Genomic DNA, 20,287 nt, shown 5'->3' with positions numbered 1-20,287 from the left:
CGGGGAAGTCGAGTGACTGGCGTAGAGCCACACAGCAGGCACAGGGCAGAACAGTGTCTGAACTCAGGTACGCCTGAATTCAAAGCCTGGATGCCCTACTCTGTAGTCACGAGGGTCCTTCAGGCTCCCCCCTAGCTCTCTTGCTTCCTACCTGGTGCCGGGCGGGGAGGCTGCCCCCGCGTTTGTGCCACGTGACCTGGGCGTGGGCCTGCCCAGCAACCAGGCAGTTCAGATCCAGAGTCTGCCCTTCCGCCACGTGGGAGGACGATGATTCGATCCGGACAGGGGGGGTGACCCCCAACGCTGGGGACAGAGGGCAGAGGGTGAGTCCCTGGCTAGGAGGGGAGGGTGGGGGGTGGGTGTGTGTGTGAATGTAAGGGCTACTGGTCTCGTGGGGTCCTGCCAGTATCTCCCACGGCTGGGCCCCTAACTCTGCCCTACCCCCAGGACTGCTTACCGGGTACAGAGCCTGCAGGCTCAATGGTCACCAGGACAGAGGCCTCCAGGGGCACCGAGCCACCCACCACGCGGCACACATACTCGCCCGAGTCAACTGGGGACACCTGGTGTAGTCTCAGCAGTGAGCCGTGGGTCTGGCCAGAATGGAGGTGAGCTCAGAGGGGGCCCTCACGAGGCCCCTACACCTGTAACCTACAGCCCTGCCTCACTCTGACCCTTGGGGCCTGGCCATCCACTGTCTTGCTTAGGGAGAGACTTGTCCCAAGAGTAGGAGGTGGCCAGGAGGAGCCATGGAGAACTGGGCAAACATTAATTCCACTTTCTGTTGCTTCTAAGACACTTTTTAATGTCTCTGAAATCAAGATGTGTCTTACGGTGAATAATTTGTCTTATGGGGAATAATTTTACAGTTACAAATGGCAGCTTTTCTTCCTTAGAGGTACAAAGAATAATAGCACACCTTGCAATCGATAGCATCCTCAACTCTTTAAAACACAGTAATATTAATAACAGCTAACAGTACGGTAATAACAGTTGGGCAATTTCTACGTGCCAGAGCTCTGAGCACTTTGCAGGGATGTTAACTCACTTCACCCTTAAAACAATTATATAAGACAGATACCATTTTACAGATGTTGAAGCAATGGCACAGGAAGGCTAAGCAACTCGCTTAAGGTCACAAGCTAGTAAGTGGGGGAAATAGCATTCACACCTAGGTTGGCCAGCCCTAGAGTCTGGGTTCTAACCATGGTGCTAGACACCTGGACACCCTTGGACAATGGGGTCCAAGGCTTCCCTGACTCCGAGGAGCTTCCAGTCCTTCCCATCCTTGACCTCCACCACCCAGGGCCTCCCTCCTGTCTCCTTCTTGGCCTGCCCATCTTCTAGGCCTGTACCTGGTGTCGGGCGGGAAGGCTGCCCCCGCGCTTGTGCCACGTGACCTGGGCGTGGGCCTGGCCGGGCACCACGCAGTTCAGGTCCAGGGTCTGTCCTTCGGCCACGTGGGAGGAGGAGGACTCGATGCGGATGGGCTGGGAGCTACCCGGAGCTGGGGGAAAAGACGGTCACCGGTCACTCCAGTTCTCTACAGCTGTTCCCGCCTGGCCCTGCCTTCCGTCCCAGCCCAACCTGCTGGCCCCACTCACGGTAGGCGAAGTTGGCCCCCTGGGTCCTGGTTACTGTGACTGTGATGGAGCCCTCCATCCCGTTGCTGGCCCGGCAAACATACTCGCCTGCGTCGGCCGGCGAGGCCTGGAAGATGTACAGGCGGGAGCCGCGGACCTGGGCAGACAGGGGCAGGGATGTGAGATGGGGGCTTCCTGTAGCCCAGCAGACGCCCCTCTGCCCTGCTCCTCCGAGCTGGGAACTGCCAGCCGCTCAGCTCATGGGCGAGGACCCCCTCAACTCACTGCCCAGAGCTCGGCCTGGCCAGCCCCTCCCACCTTTCTGCCAGCACGCACCTGGTGCCGGGCGGGGAGGCTGCCCCCGCGCTTGTACCACGTGACCTGGGCGTGGGCCTGCCCTGCCACCACACAGCTCAGATCCAGGGTCTGCCCCTCGGCCACCGTGGGGGATGTGGACTCGATCCTGACAGGTGGGACAGGTCCTGGGGCTGTGGGGAAAGAAGCAGCGGTAGCAGGTGCCCCCAGAAGAGTGGGCAAGAACGGTCCACCTCTGAGCCAGACCGGCCTGGTCTTCTGAGCTCAGGCTCTCATACGTTTGGGGTTTGGTGGCCTGGGTTTGATGTCCTCAGCTGAGTCGCCCTGAGCAGAGGGCCAGGGCAGGGGCTGAGCCTTGCAGAAGGGAGCAAGGAAGTGGGGGAGAGGAGGGTAGCTGAGGCTGAGAGAGAGGAAGAGGAGACCGTTGCGTGGTCAGAGAAAAGTGATAGGAAGATGGCAGGTTGCTTAGAGAAGTGGAGTCGCCAGCTCCAGTGTGGGCCTCTGTCCCACCCTCCCGATGGCAGCAGGCGTCGCTAGGACCTCAGCCCCTTGGAAGGCCCTCCTGCTTGCCCTGTCCTGGGCAGTTACTCACCAGGGATGGAGCCCGCAGGGGAGCTGGTGGCCTTGATGTTGACCAGGACAGAGGCCTCCAGGGGCCTAGAGCCAAGGATCACGCGGCACACATACTCGCCCGAGTCGACCGGGGACACCTGGTGCAGCCGCAGCAGCGAGCCGTGGGTCTGAGGGCAAACAGAGAGGGTTGGAAGGGGGCCGGAGGGGGCCGGAGGGGCCCTGTCCACCCCTGCAGCAGGCTGGTCCCAGGGCCTGCCGTACCTGGTGCCGGGCGGGGAGGCTGCCCCCGCGCCTGTGCCACATGACCTGGGCGTGTGCCTGCCCGGGCACCACACAGTTCAGGTCCAGGGTCTGCCCCTCGGCCACGTGGGAGGAGGAGGACTCGATGCGGATGGGCTGGGAGCCGCCCGGAGCTGGGGCTCCCTCCGGAGCTGGTAGAGAGGAACTAGTGAGAGGCCTGGGCTCCTGAGCCCCAGTCCCGCAGCCCCGGGGCAGAGGCCGAGGCCCTAGCAGGGGAGGGCTGACGGGAAGCCTTTCTGAGCCTGGGACCCTGCTTTTCTATCTTGGCATGGCCAGTCAGGCCCCTCCTTCCCTCACCCACCTCTAACTTCGAATTCGAGGCCCATTTGTCCACCTATGACTTCCTGAGCTGTGATGAGCTACTACGGCCTGCAGGCAACCAAAGCAGGCCAGCGGATGCAGACAGTAATGTCACAACTCTCCTCTAGCCAGTGTCTGTCACCCGCTAACAACACATGGTAGTGGTATTGTCCCCATTTTACAGGTGAGGGCACTGAGGCCCTAAAATGTGGAAGTTCAACTAGTTCAAAGCTGGATACAGGGTAGAGGCAGGATTGAAATCCAGGTCAGCCTGACTCCCAGCTCAGTGTAATCCCGACTCTGCTGCCCCCCACCCCCCGACGCCGTCTGAAACAGCATCCTCATTGTCAGGCCCCAGGTAAGCCAGGTCAACCTCACCCTCACTCTCAGTACCCCTCAAGTGACCAGAGCCCGTCTAGAGCGCCCCCTCTTCCCCGAGGTTCCGGAAGAGACCACAGGCACCTCCCCTGGGAACAGTGGGGAGGTCCTAGGACGCGGCCCCGGCCCAGCCCCACGTGGCTCCTCACCTAGGGTGTAGCTAGAGCCCGAGTGGGTGCTGTGGAAGACAGAGACGATGATGGAGGCCTCCTTGGCGCCTGCCTCGTTCTCCACTCGGCATACGTATTCTCCAGAATCAGCTGGTGAGACCTGGGGAAGCCGTAACCGGGAGCCGTGCACCTGGGGCAGGGGGGGATAGAGGCGTGAGGGGACGAGGCCGGTCGTCGTCACGACTCCCTCTGAGCCGTGGTGAGTGGGTCATGGAGCTCCCCCTGGCTCCGCCCTGAGCTGCCCCACGACAGAAGAGGCGAGGGCCGGCAATAGGGCTGGCCGTCGCTGGTGGAGGGCGTCGGGGCTGTGTGAAGCATCTGCCCGGAAGGATCGGCCCCGGGTGCCCTCGTACCTGGCTGTGGGGGGGCAGGCTGCCTCCTCGCTTGTACCAGGTGATGGAGGTGTGGGCCAGCCCTGCCACCACACAGTTGAGGTCCAGGGTCTGGCCTTCGGTCACGGTGGGTGAGGAAGACTCGATTCTGACTGGCGGGGAGCTGGCACCTGAAGCTGGGGCCAGAGCGGGGGCGCGGGGGTTGAGTCAGCTTTGGGGGAGCCCTGGTTTGCCCTCCCCGCTCTTTCAGACCCCAGAGGCCCCGCACCTGGAAGCACAACCACTTGGATCCTGGCCTGTGCGGTGCCCGCGGGGCTGGTGGCCACGCAGAGGTAGAAGCCGGCGTCGGCGGCCGTGATGGCCGGGATGAGCAGCGTGGCGATCTCGGCGCGCTCGGACCGGGCCTGCCGCCCAGGGGCAAGGGTCAGCTGCCCGAGGGGGCGAGGCAGCCCGGCCAGGCCCGGCCCGCGAGGGGGGGTAGGGGCGCCTAAGGGGCAGAGGCGAGCACGGAGCCGAGGCCAGGGCCCCGCTGGACACGGAGGGCAGGGCCAGGCGGCGAAGCAAGAGGCCGGCAGCTGCTACCCACCAGCGCTACGCTTTGGGAAGTGAGGGAAACCAGGAGAGGAAGAGACGGGGCAGGAAACGGGGCGGGAAGGCGGCAGTGAAGGTGGCAGGTGCTGGGACTCTGCCCCGGACAGATCTCCTCACCTGCGGGGGGAGGCTGCCCCCCTCCTTCCTCCAGGTGATGGTGGTGCTGGGCACACCTGCGGCCCTGCAGTACAGCCTCACGGTGCGGCCTTCGTGAACCTGAGTCCTCTCTGGGCTCACCTGGACCCTGGGCCCGCTGCCCCCTGCACACAGAACGCCGTGACAACCCCTCTCCGCGCTGCCAGGCGCCCCCGCGCTGCGCTCCACCCTCGGCCCTGTGCCCTCACCATGCACGTGGAGCACGGCCCTGGCCACGTGCTGCCCGGCGCTGTTATGGGCACGACACAGGTACTGGGCCTGATCCGAGGGCTCGATGTTTGGCAGACGCAGGATGCCGCCGTGGATCTGGGCCTTCTGAGGGATCTGGCCACCGGGGCCCCCTGATGGAGACAGGTGGGGTCAGCACCACTGGCACTGGCATCGCCAGAGCCTTGGCCCCCCACGTCCAGGAGCGGCGATCCCCAGGGGCCGTCCTGCCACGGCGTCACCTGTCCACTGGAGGGTGGGTGCGGGGCTCCCTGTGGCGCTGCAGCGGAACTCGGCCAGCTGCCCGGGCTGCACGGTGAGCTGCGGCGGATGGATGGAGACCACGGGGGCCGATGGGGTGCCCGAGGCTGACAGGGGCGGAGAGGGAGGAGGTGGTCAGGGTGGGGAGGGTCCCCCTTGCTGCTCTCTCTGCCTCTGCTCTAGCCTCCTATGGTCTGTTCACGGAGTGGCCACAGAGAGCTTTTAAAATGTCCATGGGCTCTTCATACGTCCCTACTCCAGGCCTGTCCGTGGCTCTCTAAGGCTTTTAGGATAAAATCTGAACTCTGCTGTGATCCACTTCTGGCCACATCTTCAACTTCCTCACCTACCCCCCCTTCCATAGCTCAAGCTACGTTGGCCCTGCGGGTCCTCCAACGCATCAAAACGCCCCTGCCTCAGGGCCTTTGCACATGCTGCTTCCTCTGCCAAGAACACTGCCAGTTCTTCCAGTGGCTGAGCACCTCCTCTTCCTTCAGCTCTCTGCCCAGATGTCAGCTCCTCAGAGAGGCCTTCCCTGACCACCCCGCTGTCTGTTCCTATCCCAGCCCTCATCACCATGTAGCATTATGTTGCTTCTTCATTTGCTCCCAGGCCTATTGTATCCGGATCAGAGCCCCCGCTTGTCCTCTCCCCCACTGCTTCAGAGCCTAGCCAGGACCTAGCACAGCGCAGAGGCTCACACACCGTCAGCCGACTGAAGAAATGGTCACGGTCCTGGTGGGCCAGCTGCGGAAATGAACCGCGTACCTTGCACATGCAGCGTGGCTGTGCCCTGGTCCATGGCAAACATGTTGGAGCCAGTGCACACGTAGGTGCCCGCGTCACTCGGCTGCACGTTCCGAATGGTCAGGATGCCGTTGAAGTCCATGGCCCGGGTTGGCAGTTTCCCGTTGTGCAGGCGGGTCCAAACCAGGGTGTAGGCCGGAGACTGTGGGTGAGGCAGGGAGGTGGACGGCGGGCGGGTCAGAGGTGAAGGCGGGAGACACCCACCGGAAGCCGAGCCTCCCTTCCTGATGCCCACGCCCTGCTCTGCCCACCTTGCTCTTGGCTGTGCAGATGAAGGTGACGTCGGCTCCGGGGCGCACGCTCTGGCTCCGCTGCTCCTCCACTGTCACTGTGATGGGCTTGCTCGGAGCTTCTGCGGGGACAGGAGGCGCCCCGTAAGCTGGGTGGTTCTCTCCTGTGGTTCTCTCTCTCTCCATCGCCCTGTCTGGGTGGTGCTGCCCTTCCAGGCTCGCTTAGATTCCACTCTGTTCCCTGGTGTCTCCCTCCCTGGGCACCCTGGCTCAACCCCATGGTCCACCTTCTTCCTGCTGACCCTGAGCAGCCGCGGGCTGTGATCAGAGAGCACTGTGCCACGAGTCCACCTGGCTCCACTTCAGGATCACAGAGCACAAAATTGCTCCTAATACTTCGTGCTTCATTGCAACTGGGCTTCTCTGTCTGGTTCGAGTTTCCATCCTCCCCAACGATTTCGCACCTCCTCCCACCCTCTCCACCCACCCGCACCCCCCTTCCACATCCACAGCCAAGAGCTTCAATTCACACTCGCTGGGCAAATCGAAACTACGAGGCAGGACTTGGCCCATCTTCCCAAGCCTGCTCCCTGCAGGATGGACCCTCCCCTCCCATCACCCCAGCCCCATTTTGTCCTTCCATCCCCTCCCAAGGACTCCCCCCACCCCGGGGCTGGGCACTCTCTTGCTACATCAGTCCCTTCTCTCTCTCTTTCTCTCCATGGATCATTCTAGAATTTTCTACCTTCAAAAACACTCCTTTGACCTCATGCTCCCCCCCGCTACTGCCCCATTTTTTGGCCTTCCTTCAGAGCCAAGACTGTTGAGAGTGCTGTCTATATTTGCTGTCTATACTTGGCCTTCCCCTCCATTCTTTGCCTCCGTCCAGTCTGGTTTCTACCCTTCCTCTCCACTGAAAATGGCTCTTGTCCAAGTGTGACCTCTGAGGGTAGCCCTCTGCCCACATCTGACCTCCCCAGGGTGTCTGGTGAGGCTGACCATGCCTCTCGGGAGCCCCCTCTCCTCACGACCCCCAACACATCACATCCCCTGCTCTCCTCTTATCTCACCGGCTGTACCTGCTTTGCCCCTTTTGCTGTCCTTTGGCTTCTACTTGACATGTCTGAGCAGGAGCTCCTGGGGGCTCCGTAGGCCCCGTCCTTGGGCCATACTCTCCCTGGGTAATTTCCTTCTGTTCCATGGCTTTAAACACCATCTCTGAGCCAACAGTTCTCGAATTCATTCCCTGCCAGGGCCTCTCTCCTGAATTCCAGACTCATCCCCAAATGCCTGCCTGCTGTACCTGCTTAGATGTTTTCTCAAACTTTAACTAGTCCCAAGCCAACGCTGTGATGCCCTCTGTAGCAGGTGTTGTGGGTGCCTTGCCCACATCCCCTGGCCCTGTCTCTCCAGGGCCCGCCTGTCTGACTTCTGTCAGCTGCTGCATTTCTAAGCCTGAGGTCTTTCTCAGGCAGCTGGAGACTACCGTGCCCACCCCTCAGGTGGTGCAGTGTTCAGGGGGAACTGGTGCTCCTCAAATAGGCCTCATCACTTAGACCTGGGGTGGGGTGACTCCAAGGTAGATATTTTACTCTAGAGTTTCCCAGAATTTCTTTGGCTGCATTCAGCAATAAACACCCACGGTGGGAATGTGCTCGGGAACATGCCTGTTACGGGATGCCCTCTCTTTCCTGCCTCCCCTCCCCTCCCAAATAAACCACTGGCATGTGGATCCTCATGCCAGACTCAGCTTTGGGGGAGCCCAAGTGAAAATATTCTATCTCATTTGCCTACTGCTGGAGTCCAGACCCGAGGGGATTAGCCTAGCCTCTCTTTCTCCCTCGGTGACGACAACCAAGTCCTGCTGAATCTGCCTCTAAAACTAGCCTCTGCCCCATTATCTCTCCATCTCTGTGGCCGGCACCCCTGTCTAAGCACCACCACCCCCTCCAGCAGAGGAACATGCTCTCCGCCTGTGTCCACGGTCCAGCCCAGCACAGATGGGCGTGGGGAGGTGCAGGCGCAGGGACTCACCAGTGACCAGCAGCTCGGCCCGGCTGGTATTGGCGTGATGGAGGTTACGACAGGTGCAGATGTAGACGCCGGCATCTGAGGGCTGGACGCTGGGGAAGTGGAGCTCAGAGCCTGGTGGGAAGAGGATGGGAGCTTGTCAGTGCAGATGCATCCCTTCCCCCACGTGGCCCTGTGTGTAAGGATAGGATCCCAGTGAATAGGCCTGTGCCTCCCCTCCCAGCAGGGTGAGCTCACAGGGCTGAGGGGCTTGGGGCTATGGGTACCTTGGTGTCGCTGCTGGGTGCTGCCTGGCACGGGACGCCCATCCTCACGAGACCAGTAAAAGTAGTGAGGTGGGCTCCCACTGACCTGGCACCGCAGGGAGTGGGAGCCACCTTGGGGTACTATGCTCCGAGCTGGATGCACCTGGACCACCAGCGGGGCTGCATCTGCTGGAGAAAGGGCAGGAGAGGCCGCTCAGGCAGGCGGCTCCCACCGCATGGCATTGTGGCAGGTCTGTCTTCCCAAAGACTGGCAGGCCCCTCCCTCAGCCCTGTCTCCTCTCTTTGGCCTTAGTAGTCCTCCAACTTCCTAGGCTCACTGCTTTGCCCATCACCCTCACCCAGGGCCACAATCCCACTTACCCTGTGGCAGGCATCGGCCCCCCCGCACACTGGGGTTACCCACGTAACCGGGGGCACACCTGTAAGGTAGAACAAAGCCCAGCTCTGGCAGGCCCCTGAGCCCAGGGGACTCCACGCCTCACGGTGGGCTTGGGGAGCCAGAAGCCCGTGGGGAAGGGAGGCTCGCAACCCCGGTGGGACTTTATAGATCAAAGGGACCCCAACACACGGTCTCACTGAGCTGAGGAAGGGGAGCAGAGGGCAATGTCATCGGGTTGGGTAACAAGGCTAATAATAAGGCCTGTATTCTCCAGGGAAACATTCATTCCACAAGCATTTATTAAGCAACTATTATGCTAGGTTATGAAAATAGGACAGTGAACACCATGACACTCTTAGAGAACTCAGTTGTGGGGAAACCAACATGGAAACTGTAAATGAGAATGAGGGACAGTAGTTGCTCAATAAAAACATGCTGAATGAGTGCATGAGGCTGAGCTTAGAAGGCCAAACAGGAGTTAGCTGGGAAGGGGAAGTCTGAGGGTTGAGGAATGTTCCAGGTAGAGGGAACGTGGAAAGACCTGAACATTGGGAAGTCAAGAGGTTAAGCCCACCTATGGTAGGTCTGGGTGTCAAAAGTGGGATGAGCTTGGGCTTGGCTCAAGGATAATGGGGACTCCTGGAAGGGTGAGTTTGGGGCAGGGGAGGGATGTGATCCTGGCAGGGACCTTTCTGAGCAACAGCACCCAGGGCTCTTACCTAGGAGTCTAGCACATGCCCCACCCCCCCGCCCCGCCCACCATCCGTTCTATTTGCAAACTTACTGCTCACAGTACTGGCCAGCGTAGCCAAGTTCGCAGGCTGTGCAGCGATACCCACCAGCCCCCAGGCTCTCACAGGTGCGGGAGAACCTGGGATGGGGGAGGCAGAGGTCAGGCCACAGGACACCCACTCTCCACCCTACCCCCTCCGCTTCTTTGGTGCCCTCTGCTCCCCAGTGGGAGTTCCTCCTTGGGCCCTGAGTGAGGGCACCCACATGTTCTCCGGGTTGGTCAGTGGGCAGGCACAGGGCTGGCAGTCCTCAGGTGTCCCAGCTGTGGCATCTCCATAGTAGCCAGGTGCACAGAGCTCACAGAACTCCCCAGCGGCGTTGTGCTGGCACTGCTACAAGGCACAAGGGTGTCGGCCGCTCACCATTTGGCAACATTTACCAAAAACTGTACGATTCTATAATCCCTTGACCTGGAAATTCCAGGTTTGTAAGCCTACTTAAAGAAGTAATTGTAGAGTGGCACAAAGATCTCACTACAGGATGTTCACCTCAGTGATGTTTATAAAAGCAAAATGCTGGAAACAAACATAAACAGGGAGCTGGATAAATTAAAATGAACATCCACCCCCAGAGCTATCAAAAAAGATGATGTTGGGGTGCCTGGGTGGCTCAGTGGTTGAGTGTCTTTGACTCAGGTCGTGATCCTGGGGTCCTGGGATCGAGTCTCGCATTGCACTCCCTGCAGGGAGCCTGCTTCTCCCTCTATCTATGTATCTGCCTCTCTCTCTGTGTCTCTGAGTTAATAAATAAAAATCTTTAAAAAAAAAAAGGATGATGTCAATATATCACTATATATTAACTATACTGGAATTGAAATACAAATTTAATAAAAAATTTAAAAAGATTAATTTATTTCTTTGAGAAAGCAAGCACGAGCGAGTGCATGTGACCTGTGAGGGGGTGGGGGGGGAGGAGAGAATGCCATGGAAGACTCTGTGCTGAGTGCGGAGCCCACCTTGGGGCTCAATTCCACAACCCTGAGACCACAACCTGAGCCAAAACCAAGAGTTGGGAGCTTAACTGACTGAGCCACCCGGGCGCACCAATAAAATATTTTTTTCAAGAGGATGATGTTGATTGCACTTGTCACATTTTTCTACCCAAATGCCTGTGACATCAGAGAAAAGTAAAGGCATACACTTGGGTGGGTGGGGGCAGAGCTTTGTAATTCATGCTTCATCATGAAAATATGTGTGGGTTGGGCAGCCCGGGTGGCTCAGCGGTTTAGTGACGCTTTCGGCCGAGGTGTGATCCTGGAGACCCGGGATCGAGTCCCGTTTCAGGCTCCATGCATGATCCCTCTGCCTCTTCCTCCCTCTCCTTTCTGTGTTTCTCATGAATAAATAAATAAAATCTTTAAAAAAGAAAAGAAAATATGTGTGGGTTTTATGTTCTCCTCCAATGAGATCTGTGTTTATTTTATTAACAGCCCCTGTTCCTTGCTCTGGGTTTAGCTGTGGATCTGTCAACCACCCAGTCCCTGACCACACACCTGGGGGGAGTCTACGTGCGTGTGCACCTCTCTGAAAAGTTCCCAGACAAACACGCATTTAATGATCTGGGAAGATGTTCATGAACTTGTTAAGTAAATAAAGCTGATCATCAAACACAATGATGATATATTTATTTGTAAAACAAAAGGCATATTGATATGTGTAAATATTAGCCCAAGAAAAAAACAAAAGAGTTCCACTCACACTAATGCTGACAATGATTACCTTCAGGTGGTAGGATTATAGGGGATTTTTACTTTCTTTTTGGTTTGTCTCTGTAGCCTGATTCCTCCACAGACAACAAGTGTCACTCTGGTGATATGACATAGCAGGAACCAACGTTTTTTTTTTTTTTATAAAGAAAGATGTTATTCTAACATTCTGGCCGACCTACCATGTCTGCAGCACTACCTCCCCCCCACTCCACAGACTGCGGGTCCAGGAGCTTTGTCCCACCCCTGGGCCTCGGCCTACCTTGCCAAGCCCACCTCTCCCTGCCTCTCGGGGCAGCCCCAGTGCCCCCCCCCCCACCTGGCCAGAATAAACTGACCCCTGCCCCTGCCCTGCTTGCAGCTTACCGAACAGGCCCCTGTCTCTGGGTGGCACACGTCTGAGTGGCCGTTGCATTCACACAGCTCACAGTGTCCGAGGTAGAGCCCACTGCCAGTCCGCGTGTAGCCCGGGGCGCAGTCCTAGGGAGAGAGGAGGGCTGGTCTCTATCTCCACTGTGGTACTACAGACCAGAATCCTCTCCCTCCAGCATCTCTCCAGTCTAGGCTCCCATTGGCTCCAGGCTGGGAAATCCCAGGCCCAGCCCTCCCCCCACCCCAGCATCCTCTCTCTGTCTTCACTCTGGAAGCTGGGGACCCTGTCTGTCCCCATCCTGCTTGCCACCTCCAGCCGCTCTGAAGTTACTAAAATTGCAGGTCACCCTTAACGGAGAACCCTTCTCCATTTTGCCCTTTTTGTTTCTGAAAATTCTTCTGGCAGGGTCTCTATTGAAAAACTTCACTCTCTGATGAAAAACCCAGGTTCAGGAGACCCAGATTTGGAATGAGCCCCTGGAGATCTTCACAACTGCCTTACATTCACTAAATGAAGTGAAAGAGGCAGCACACATACGATTGAGGATGTTTTTACACATTCTACGTGAGTAATCATGGGTTCTGGAAACAAAGAATTTCTATTCACTACCCCTCCTTTGAAACCCCTCCAGACCCTCCCACCCCAACCATTTCAAAGGGATGTTTATAAATCTGCGTTGCTTCGCTGCAGAAAATGTGCACACGGGATTATTCTGCTCACCCCAGGACTTCTCCTTCAAAATGTGCTAAATTTTATCACTTCAAAGGATGTGCAGTTCATCTATTTGGATTTGAAAGTTCTTGTGGCCACAGCAAAGGGGCACAGATGTAAGACTGCGGAGGTGTGCGCTTTCCACTGGGGGGTTCCTGAGTCCGGGTGCTGGCTGTTCCCCCACTTGACCTCCTGGCCGCCCACCTAGCCTTGCAGCCCGCCCCCTCCCCTCCCGCCGCCCCCCTTGCTCAGTTCCAAATTCACTCATCTGGTGTTGACTGGGTGCCTGCCATGTGCCTAGAAACTCGGTGGTACGGTCTCCAGCCAAACCCTGAGGACGCTCTCTTATGTTCTCTGCGACTGACACCCTCTGCTCCCCCCCACCGCCCTCCCTCTAAATAGGACTCCTAATCTCTCCCCGGGGCAGAAGAATTTTCCAGAGGCCCAGCGCAGATCACAGCACTCCCTTCACAGCTTGGCATGCCCTGCTGAACGGAGCCTTGTTCTGGGCCCAAGGAAGTGGTCCCTGCCCCCCACCCACGCCCAGCTTTCCAGGGGTGACCCTTCTGCATTGCAGGCTACATACGTACCCTACATACATTCCTCCTTCTGAGTTTCTGCTAATCCTGCCCTCCTGCCCGGAATCCTACCCTGCTCCACAGTTTGCCTCCTTGAGGCAGGCCTATGCTCTGCTTTGGCCAAGGGTAACCTGTGTCTGGTATTGTCTCCCTGTCTCTGGGGGGCACTCTGGGAGCAAGAGCTGGGTCTTAGCTTGGGTGAATGTAGCTGTATGCCCTTGGGTAAGCACTCACCCTTCAGAGCCTCTACTTAAAAAGAATCTGTCAAAAGGGGATAATTACACACTTCTCGGGGGTGTCAGGAAGAATGAGATTCTGCACCGTACGCTAGTTATGGCAGTAATCACAGGTCATGGAAATGCCAGATGACCAGCTTGCTGCCCCGGCCGAACTAGAGCACAGGTGTCCGGGCTGGCCCCACCCACCTGGCAGGATAAGCCAATGTAGCCCGGAGGACACCGACACTCCTCCACCTCCAGGGCCCGGGGTCCCTCCGAGGGCCCCGGCTGGGCGACTTCCAGGCTGACTGAGTTGATGCTGGTTGCCAGGGGCATCGAGGAGAACGTGGCCCGGACCAGGAGCTCATCCAGGTCAGCCAGCGCCATCAGGAGGTGCTCACGGGTGGCCGGCTGCCCATCAGGCCGGCGCCAGAATTCCTGGGTGGGGGAAAGAGCAAGCATGGGTGCGGGGTGTTGGGCTTTGTGAGCTATTCGTGCAGCACCCCCTACCCGAACCCCCAGCCTCCAGGCACCGGCTGGGGACAGGCAGGGGTGGCTGGTGTCAAAGCAGGGTGGGGATGGGGGAGTGTCAGACACGGTACTGTCGGGCGCCTCTTACCTCTCGGAAAATGATCTCAAAGCTCTTCCTCTCAGAGCCCTGCAGCGCTGGCTGGGAGGCCACCAGCATGATGTTGTTGCCCTGGGGGAGATACCAGCAGGATTGGGGGGGACCGAGGGGCTCTCAGGGACACAGGAGTCCTCCACTGGTCCCAGCCTCTCCGTCACACCAGCCTCCCACCTCTCTGATTTCCCAAGCTCATGTGCCCAGAGCAAGCGGGTACATGCTCACTGCCGCCTTCTCCCAGCAGCTGGGCCTCTGCCCGGCTAGTGTCTAACTGGATGGTGGCAGTGGGGGGCATAGGCCTTAGCCCTCCAGCTCATGCCAGGCCGGCTGAGTGCTGGGCTGAAAGGACACCGAGGGTGCCCACGGGACTGGGATCCATGTGCTTACCGTGATCTGGACGTCAGGGTCAGAGAGCGGGCTGCCCTGCCCCGCTGCTGTGTAGGAGAGGGTATACCGCAGCTTCCCACCATAAGCCGCCACCTGCAAAGACGCAAGCCCTATAGTCATGGCCTGACTCTGCCTTCAGGGACCCTACAGGTGAGTGGGCGGAGCCCCTCAAGGCGCTTTTGCACCTGCGCTGTCCCCTCCATTCAACCAGAGGTCCTCGTGCATGGCCTCTGCTTGCCCAGGAGACAGGACACCTCTCAATCCCTTCAGAGCCTTGGGCCAGCTGGTGGTGACCCTGCGCAGCTTGATGACTCAGCAAACAAGCTCCAAGTCCCTTTCCATTGGGAGAAATTTCCCATACAGTAGACGGGGATCCTGACGGTGACCAGCACGAGGGCCTGCAGGCCGCAGAAGGCCCAAAGGCTCCGGTCGTGGGGGCAGGCCCGAGGGTGGGCCTTCCGAGGTCTTGTCTCTTGGGCAGCTGGGTTGTGTCTGCTTAGGATCCATTTGCCCGCTTTTTGCCAAACTGTGGCCTTGGTTTCCTTGAAAGAAAATTATGTCCTGCATGCGGGCCATGTGGTTTGAGGGCAGACACGAGCCAGGCCTGGCGAGTGTGCCATCTTCTACCGCTCTCTCTTCCACTCCTCAGGGATGGACACGAAAACCTGGCACTTCTGCTCTTTCCACTGGAACAAAGACACTTCCTTTTACTAGCCAGAGTGGAAGACAGAGAATGATGCCAATTGAGATAAAAGCAGCAGGGACCCGGGACCCAGCCATGCCTGATACCAGCATCCTTGGATTTTGTAGTTACAGGAGTCAGTAGATTCTCTGCTGCATACCAGCCAGCTGGACGTGAGTTTTTTTATTGCTCATAACTGGAAGAGTCCTTAGGCCTCCTGCTGGGGGCTTTCACATGGGCAGCCAAGGCCCTGGCTCTGCCCCAGAACTTTCTCTCCTCTGCCACCAGGGCAGATGTTCAGATCGGTATCACAGTATGTCAGGTCTAGCACATTTGTTCATTCAGTTGGTGAGCATTTATTAAATGCCTACTGACTACATGCCAGGCCGTGAGCTACACCAGTCCTGAGGATGTTCTCCATGAGATCAGAGTGAGGTAAGGAACTGTGAGGTGTAACCGGACAACGCCGAAGCAGTTTCCTGCTTGCTTTGGATGTCGGCAAGTCCGTTGCCACATCTAGGACCAAGCCACAGGCATGTGCAGCAGGGTGGTTCAGGGAACAGACTGTCAAGTGTAAGACTGGAGTTCAAGTCCAGCTGTACTGGCTGGACAGCCTTGGACAAGTCACTTACCCTCTCTGAGGGTAATGGAAGTGATAATAAAATGTGGAAAAGTACCTTGAAGAGGGTGCCCAGGTGGCTCAGTCAGCTAAGGGTCTGCCTTTAACTCAGGTCATGACCCCAGGGTCCTGAGATCGAGTCCCACATTGGGCTCCCTGCCATGCGGAGTCTGCTTCTCCCTCTGCCCCTCTCCCCTGCTTGCACTCCCTCTCTTTTACACGCACTCTCTCTCTCTCAAATAAATAAAATTTTCCTTTAAAAAACAAAGTAACTTGAAGGGTAGCACAAAGATTAAGTAACATAGGCTGTGTAAAATACTGCACTGAGCAGAGTGCCTGCGGGATGCACGGCCTACAAGCTTGCCAGCTTCTCGTGACCCCTGGCTCTGCCCTCGGCTTTAGCAAGTCTTTTTCATCCTCAGTTCCCCCTGGACCGTGTGGTCCTATCTGCTTCTCTGAATGTCATTTTACTGCATGTTATATGTATTCTTTTCTTTTTTAATATTTTATTTATTTATTCAAGAGAGGCATACAGAGAGAGGCGGAGACATAGGCAGAGGGAGAAGCAGGCTTCCTGCAGGGAGCACGATGTGGGACTCGATCCTGGGACTCTGGGATCACGCCCTGGGCCGAAGGCAGGCACCAAACCGCTGAGCCACCCAGGCGTCCCTGTTATGTGTATTCTTAAGAGGCATTCTGTCTTTTGGAACAACATAGAGCTGATGTCAATCCTAACGCTACGCCAACGGTAACAACAATGCTATTATTGACGATGCTGACAATGACAGGAGCCACAATCGGAGGAACAGTGAGCTGGGGAGGCCAGGGTCGTCTTCTGCCCACACACAACACAGCGCACAGGAAGTGCTAAATGAACGTTCCCTGAAGGAGTAGGTGCGGAGCCAAGGGCTAGGTCAGTGATCCGGACACAGGGTAAAGCCTCCTGGGTGAGACAGTCTCAGCTCCACGTGGGACCCAGGCAAGTCCCTTCCTCTTTCTGGGCCTTGGTCTACCCGTCTGGGTCTTTTTTTTTTTTTTTTAAATTGATCTTCTTTTTTTTTTTTATTTTTTTTATTTATGATAGTAACAGAGGGAGAGAGAGAGAGGCAGAGACACAGGCAGAGGGAGAAGCAGGCAGAGGGAGAAGCAGGCTCCATGCACCGGGAGCCCAACGTGGGACTCGATCCCGGGTCTTCAGGATCGCGCCCTGGGCCAAAGGCAGGCGCCAAACCGCTGCGCCACCCAGGTATCCCCCGTCTGGGTCTTAACAAATTTTTTTTTTTAATTTTGTTTACTTATGATAGTCATACAGAGAGAGAGAGGCAGAGACATAGGCAGAGGGAGAAGCAGGCTCCATGCACCGGGAACCCGACGTGGGATTTGATCCCGGGTCTCGAGGATTTCGCCCTGGGCCAAAGGCAGGCGCCAAACTGCTGCGCCACCCAGGGATCCCTCGTCTGGGTCTTAAAGGGCTTTGACAAAGGGCTCTTGAATATTCTAGGATTCGATGACACCCTGCTACCCCCCAAGTCCTTGTTACCTTGTTCCCCAGGAAGGCTTGGGGCAGCTGCCAATAATAGAGGCTCCCAGGAAGCCGAGAGAAGCCTTCGTAGGAGAGAGAGAACTAGGAGAGAGAAGGACAGGCAGTGACAGCTGCTGAGAGGGCTGGGGGTGGGGGGCGGGCAAGAGCACAGCTACAGCCCTGGCAGGGATACACACACATGCACACGCACGTAGACCCTCGAGGCAGGCCCAGAGGAGGAAGCCCCCCACCCAAAGCTCAAGTTCTGCTCTTGGGACAACTTGCTCCCCAACCCTGAACCCAGACACCACCTCAACTGCTCTCACTGAGCGTGGCTGGGTTGGCATCTCCTCGTGTCTGCCCTGTGCCTCCTGGGGACCCCACAATGATGGATACGGCGCACCAGAAAACATTTAGAAATTCCGTGGGTATTGTCTATTGGAAAATGTATGACTAGCACAAAGGACTTGGTACGGGGTTGATTTAAAGGGAAAGCTGAGAGGCCCCTGGCTGGCTCAGTCAGTGGAGCATGCGACTCTTGATCTTGGGGTTGTGGGTTCGAGCCCCATATTGGGTGTTAAGGTGACTTTAAAAATAAAATCTTAAAATAAAATACAGGTAACTAAGAGGTAACTAAGAGTCCAGGTAGTGGGCAGAAACGGTGGAATTTGTTGAGTTGGTTCAGAACCAACTGAAGTCTAGAAAACATGGCAGGTGGGGGTCTCCTGGCGGGTGCCTCGGCGCATACCTGAGAGCCTGCTGAGGAAGGCCCAGAAGCTGAGGAGGAGGAAGAGAAGGAGGAGGAGGAAGAAAGTGGAGCTGCTTGCAGAGCAGCTGCAGGCTGTGGACGGGATAAGAGCCCCCCGGCGGGGGGGTGGGGGTGGGCAGCAAAGCTAGAAAGGAGCTCCCAGATCTCGGCATCCATCCGCCTCTGGGCCTCATCCAGCTGGGGGACCGGGAGAGAGGGAGGACAGAGGGAAGGAGCAGAGAGGGACAGAAAGACATCATGACGCTTCGCCTCCCCTCAGGCCACACGAGGCCCAGGGAGCCCCCTACTTCTGTGCTAGCTCTTCTCGAATACCTGGCCTTCTGGCCCTTGCATCTGAAGTTCTCTTGCTCCTCATGAACCTGAGGGAGGGGTCGTCCTGGGATGGGCCCAGATGCCCACGGGGAGACGCCCATACAGAGGATATGTCCTGGCCAGAGGCAGGTCGACAGCTCTGTCCAGCTCAGGCGAGCGCGGCTGGTGGCTGCCCAAGGGGCCTCTGTGGTTGGGGAGGCTGCTCCTTGGGCCTCACCTACAGGCATGCCTATGGTGCCAGCCCAAGCCCTTCACAGCTCTGGAACGTTTCCCCAGGGCAACCCTGGAGTGGCCTGGGCATTAGGCTGGGGCCTGGGTTGGGGGAAATGGTCTGGGAAGGTCAGGACCTCAGCTCAAGGCTCTTGCTTGAACTATACTCTCTGGTCTGAACGGGGCCCCAGACGCAGCCTGTCCCGGCCAGACCCGGAGTTACCTGTGATGGCCGCTGTGCCCGGCCCCTGCCCTTCGGGGGCCCCATGGTCCTCCCAGGTGTCATAGCTGTCCGCAACTGCTCCTCTGAGAGGGACGTGCGGTTCTGATGGGGGAGGGCACAGGCCAGCTCAGATCTCCCAGGGCCCCAGCGCTGGAGCCCGGGGAAGTGACCTCTCCCCATGGATACAGTGGCCAGAGAGGCCCACACTGGCTGGGGAGGAAGATGCACACTCCCCGCTCCGGGCTGGCACACAGGGGTTAACTCCAGGCTGCTGAAGGGGCATACGCACACACACACAGAGTTAGTGGAGGTTGCTTGGGAGGCAGTGCTAGGGTAACCTGGTGGGCCAGGTATGGTCATGTGGTTTAGCATCGAGTCAGTTTCCCTGTCACCTCGGCCACCACTCTGGCCACAGACAGCAGGTGCCAGGACCAGACCACGGAGCAGATGGGACACACACCCTCTGAGCTCTAATTCCTGGCATTGCAGGGCTGGGGCACCCCAGTGCCCTGACTGCGGGGCCATCAGGCACTACCTGGGTTCATGCAGACCCACATTTCCTTGGGCACTGGGCATTTCTCCATGCAGGACTGACAGCCTCCAAAAACACCACGACTGTGTCACATCCATTTCACACCACTCGGATCATGGGCCTACCTTGTGAGCCCGGCGCATCTGTGCAAAATATGCCTCCCTCTGCGGGGCATAGGGAAACGCCAAGAGAGGGAGTCAGGGAAAGAGGTCTGTGAACTGCAGGCCAGAGCAGTAGAGAGGCAGACAGGGAAGCCAGGAGTGGTGGAACCAGAGAGGGAGAAGGGACTAGAAAGAAGGTCAGCCTGGGGAGGAGGCTGCAATACTTGGGTCTGTCCACGGAAGGACAGGGCAGCTTGGGGACTGTCCCTCCTGTGTCCCTGACCTCCCTGGAATCCTGGGTGAGGGGACACAACTGCTTGAGCTCTGACCTCAGCCAGCAGGGGACTCCTGTACCAAGACCATCTTTCCCTGGGTGCCACTGGGGGGCATGGACAGTTCGAGGAACATATTTGGGCAGGCTGCTCTGGAGTCTGCCCCTAAGATCCTGTATCCCACACCACCACCATCACCACCACCTCCCCACCAAACCGCGGCTCCTCCCTGACCAGTGCAGTATCCCAGGGCAGCCTCTGACTGTTTTCCCATGGGACATGGGGCAGTAGAGGTGATTTACAAGTACAAACACTTGGAGCAATGCCCGGGACAGTGAGGGCTCAATAACGATGACCTATAATCAGAATTAGTATCACACTAGACACGGAGCCAATAGCACAGACGAGAGAACGTTGAGGGAGCAAATGGATGAAATTGAAACTGTGCTGTGTCATTTGTCCCTGTGTTTCCAGGGCCTCACCCAGGACCTCTTTGTTGCATGAAAGCTAATAATCATTAACAGGAGGGCACTTCTCGTGTGCCAGGCACGGCTTCCCATCCTCCCAGCCACCCTGGAGCTGAGGTTTATCAAAAGGCAGTCAGCTGATAAATGGCAGAGCTGGGTTTAGACTGAAGCCTATCTGACCCCAAAGGTCACACGCTTATGCACAATGTGGCCGACGCCTGCTCTGAGGTCAACTTGTGTCTGAGTCCCCGCTGGCCTCGGGGCTCAGCAGGGCCTGGCTCGGAACCGGGGACCGGGGAGAGCCTGCCCG

At 57.7% G+C, this 20,287-nt stretch overlaps 1 protein-coding gene across 6 annotated transcripts in view; it reads right to left on the bottom strand.

Annotated features, from left to right (window-relative positions):
• Positions 1-20,287, bottom strand: part of HSPG2 (heparan sulfate proteoglycan 2) — a 99,271-nt gene that overhangs the window by 21,168 nt on the left and 57,816 nt on the right. For 2 of the 6 annotated variants that reach the window (XM_025447973.3, XM_049106034.1), the window contains exons 34-61: positions 19,263-19,301; positions 18,606-18,707; positions 17,840-18,037; positions 17,110-17,193; positions 14,269-14,361; positions 13,876-13,956; positions 13,464-13,694; positions 11,743-11,856; positions 9,876-10,003; positions 9,664-9,750; positions 8,861-8,919; positions 8,501-8,668; positions 8,238-8,348; positions 6,225-6,325; positions 5,935-6,115; positions 5,148-5,273; positions 4,887-5,039; positions 4,660-4,802; positions 4,220-4,355; positions 3,973-4,127; positions 3,599-3,749; positions 2,733-2,902; positions 2,491-2,638; positions 1,920-2,071; positions 1,605-1,740; positions 1,356-1,507; positions 458-593; positions 152-303 (exon numbers count right to left, since the gene is read on the bottom strand). In XM_025447973.3, the coding sequence (XP_025303758.1) occupies positions 152-303; positions 458-593; positions 1,356-1,507; positions 1,605-1,740; positions 1,920-2,071; positions 2,491-2,638; positions 2,733-2,902; positions 3,599-3,749; positions 3,973-4,127; positions 4,220-4,355; positions 4,660-4,802; positions 4,887-5,039; positions 5,148-5,273; positions 5,935-6,115; positions 6,225-6,325; positions 8,238-8,348; positions 8,501-8,668; positions 8,861-8,919; positions 9,664-9,750; positions 9,876-10,003; positions 11,743-11,856; positions 13,464-13,694; positions 13,876-13,956; positions 14,269-14,361; positions 17,110-17,193; positions 17,840-18,037; positions 18,606-18,707; positions 19,263-19,301 (3,687 nt within the window). The remainder of the gene's footprint in view (positions 1-151; positions 304-457; positions 594-1,355; positions 1,508-1,604; positions 1,741-1,919; positions 2,072-2,490; positions 2,639-2,732; positions 2,903-3,598; positions 3,750-3,972; positions 4,128-4,219; positions 4,356-4,659; positions 4,803-4,886; positions 5,040-5,147; positions 5,274-5,934; positions 6,116-6,224; positions 6,326-8,237; positions 8,349-8,500; positions 8,669-8,860; positions 8,920-9,663; positions 9,751-9,875; positions 10,004-11,742; positions 11,857-13,463; positions 13,695-13,875; positions 13,957-14,268; positions 14,362-17,109; positions 17,194-17,839; positions 18,038-18,605; positions 18,708-19,262; positions 19,302-20,287) is intronic. The other 4 variants (XM_025447974.3, XM_025447976.3, XM_025447975.3 and 1 more) reach the window with 2 other exon arrangements.

The sequence above is a fragment of the Canis lupus genome, chromosome 2, assembly GCF_003254725.2.
Source record: "Canis lupus dingo isolate Sandy chromosome 2, ASM325472v2, whole genome shotgun sequence".
NCBI classification, from domain to species: domain Eukaryota; kingdom Metazoa; phylum Chordata; class Mammalia; order Carnivora; family Canidae; genus Canis; species Canis lupus.
Note: the sequence above shows the minus strand (reverse complement) of the source record. Positions and strands in the feature narration are given on the sequence as shown.